The sequence below is a fragment of the Halyomorpha halys genome, unplaced genomic scaffold, assembly GCF_000696795.3.
Source record: "Halyomorpha halys isolate HHAL.00 unplaced genomic scaffold, Hhal_1.1 Scaffold8.1, whole genome shotgun sequence".
Classification (NCBI taxonomy): domain Eukaryota; kingdom Metazoa; phylum Arthropoda; class Insecta; order Hemiptera; family Pentatomidae; genus Halyomorpha; species Halyomorpha halys.
In genome coordinates, this window is record NW_027111933.1 from 833,448 (window position 1) to 836,178 (window position 2,731).

A 2,731-nucleotide genomic window follows, 5' to 3' on the forward strand; every position below is an offset into this window, starting at 1 on the left:
ACGTCGAGTAACCAGAAAGTTACTTTTAAATATATAATGAAATATTCAATAAGGATATCTCGTATAGAATGTTAGATATTTTATTTTGTTCATTTATTAGTTTATTCGACCCAATTCGAGTAAAACAAAATAAAAGGTTTTTGTAGGTGTAAAAACCATATTTAAGAAATAAAATATGAAAGAATTAGTGAAGGTGATTGTTTGGTTTTTCGAAATAAAATTTATAGGTGCTGCTACACAAGTAGTGGCAAATTCATGAAACCACAAACGTATAGATAGTTATTTATACAGGCTGCTGGTAAGTTCGCTTGAATTTGTGGCCGACGCGGTGAATGTCGGTTTTTGGGTACAAATCAAAAAGAAATTCTCCAAGCTGGGGAATCAATAATTAACTTAAGTCTGAGTAATTAAATTAATAAGTATGGAGCAGAAATTTTAGAACTTGACAATAAAGTAATTAGAGATTAGGAAATTAAATATTTATAATTAGAAATAAACAACTGCACGTCATTTTTTTTTATTACTTACAATTTATTATTGTTTCAGGTACCATTGGTTTGAACTATGCTGGGATAACGAATATAATGTAAAAGTATTTTTTTTAAAATCAATTGTTTCTACCAAATACTAAAAAATTGCTTTATGTAGATAATTATGAAAATGAGTAAAACTTGTCAGTGTTAAATATGTTGTTGCTGTAACCTTCTCTAATCGAATGTCAAACATTGGATAGCCAGTTGTCAGATATCAAAGCTCTTTGCTACCCGAGGCTTCCCACTAAGTTTTTAAAAACCTAATTTGTTCCAATAACAAAATCTTTAAATCTAACATATAAAAATTTCTTCCACTGAAGATTGGCCAGTGCTACAATGAATAGATAAAGAAATTGTCCGTTTTAGCGAGCAGGAAGGAATTGAAGTGAGAAATCTTGCTTTTTTTTTTTTTTTTTTTTCGATTTTAGGACCATTTCAGCAAAACCTCATCGATTTCTTCGTGAGTGGAATTACGTTGTTCCTTAATTTTTAAGGACCCCCCCTCCGTTCCTACAGTGGCCTATGTTTCCAAATTGAAGATAAGGTAGAGTTTAGACTTAGAACTAGGGAGCAAGTGTGAAATTCCTCCTTTACAATGAATGTTTTCTTATTGCACGAGATGCGTCTTTTGAAGGTAACAACATAACTAAACTGTAAACACTGCACTCAATGGAAATAAATCCCCTCTTCCTTCAAAATACAAGGATAAAGTAAGAGAAACATACATTCTTAGAAAAATGTCTGTTATTGTTTGCAAAGCTTTCTAGTGGATTTCTGAAATGGCTCACTACGTTCGATCTATTATTGTCGATAGGTTGTCAAGGCATTCAAAATCACGGGGTACGGAAATATTCAAGGCTAGAACCAATACGTAATTATATCCGTGTAGAAAAAAAATAAAAATAAAAACAGATTACGCATTTATATTTATTTTATTGTGTAATATTCATTCTGTCGTATATTTAGAGATAATGATAATAGGGATCATATACTTATTCACACCATATTAACAAATAAAAAGTTATATAAATTAATTGATAGCAAAATAAGAAATAGACGAAAAGAAAAAAAAATAATGAATGCATTAATATTTACAAAAAGTACTCCTTAAGTCTAATTTCTTGTATAATTTTGACAAATGGTCATAACCCAATACATTTAATTATGTTTGTCATTGAATGAATTTTCCTTTTTAATTAGAGTTTTTGAATGTACATATTATTTCCTCAATGAAAAAGTTTTAATACTGAAAAAATATTACATACTTAAAACAAAATTAAGTTTTTTGGATAGTTAAATTGAAATTTTTTTTAACACTAACCAAATAGAGCGATTTTAGATGTAGAAGGACATTTGATCATTTAAATATGAATAATATTAACTAAGTAAAAAATTAACTTACCATCAGCGTTCATTCGAGCTCCTATATCTTTCCAAATTTGAAGTTTCCTCGCGATGTCCATGTAATATAAATGCGAGGAATCGTAAAGTATCGGGTGCTCTTTAACTAAATTAATAAGCATTTTGTCGTCCATCATTTTGAAAAATAAGTCAAAACGTACCAAATCGAATACGAAATTAACTGAAAATAACGGAATAACCAACTCCACGTGCTGCCGGCTCCGATGTCGGAGGGGAACTGAACGTCGGTGAGTCCCGCCTCGGCCGTTTGGGCAACGGAAGGCGCCGGTATGCTACGTCAGTCTCGTTGCTTCACGGAGGTCGGTGAACAGCAGTTGTTCGTAACAAAGGATAACCTATAAACTACTTTTCCAACTTTAACAATCACAAATTACTAATATTTTATTACATTATTAATACCGAAATGTTTAAAATAAAACATAACAGCATCGCATTACAGATTGAAAATTGCACAAATAAGTCTTCGGTTGTCTTTTCTTTATTTATTACTTTTTTAATATATAATATAATCACGGTTTTAAAATATCGCGAATTGCTATTATCTTCATAAATGTAGGGAATTTTTAGAGATTAAATTAGTATTTTTATAATTAAATAAAATTGTCATCCATTTTAGACTTAAAACATTTATGATATAATAACTATAATTCTGTAATCCAATAATTGAACAGAAGCCCGATAATTTAGGGCATAACGACTAGTTTGGAAAACTAAGTAAGAGAAGTGTGGCATTTCTGTTTATATACACATTTATTTTTTATATTTATTTATATATA

The 2,731-nt window shown here is 29.8% G+C and overlaps 1 protein-coding gene across 1 annotated transcript in view; it reads right to left on the minus strand.

The window, feature by feature from the left end:
* The window catches only part of LOC106677543 (uncharacterized), an 18,223-nt gene extending 16,035 nt beyond the window's left edge, over positions 1-2,188 (minus strand). The window contains exon 1 of the mRNA XM_014415559.3: positions 1,936-2,188. Within this exon, the coding sequence (XP_014271045.1) occupies positions 1,936-2,071 (136 nt within the window). The 5' untranslated portion in view covers positions 2,072-2,188. The remainder of the gene's footprint in view (positions 1-1,935) is intronic.
* Positions 2,189-2,731: the final 543 nt, after the last annotated feature.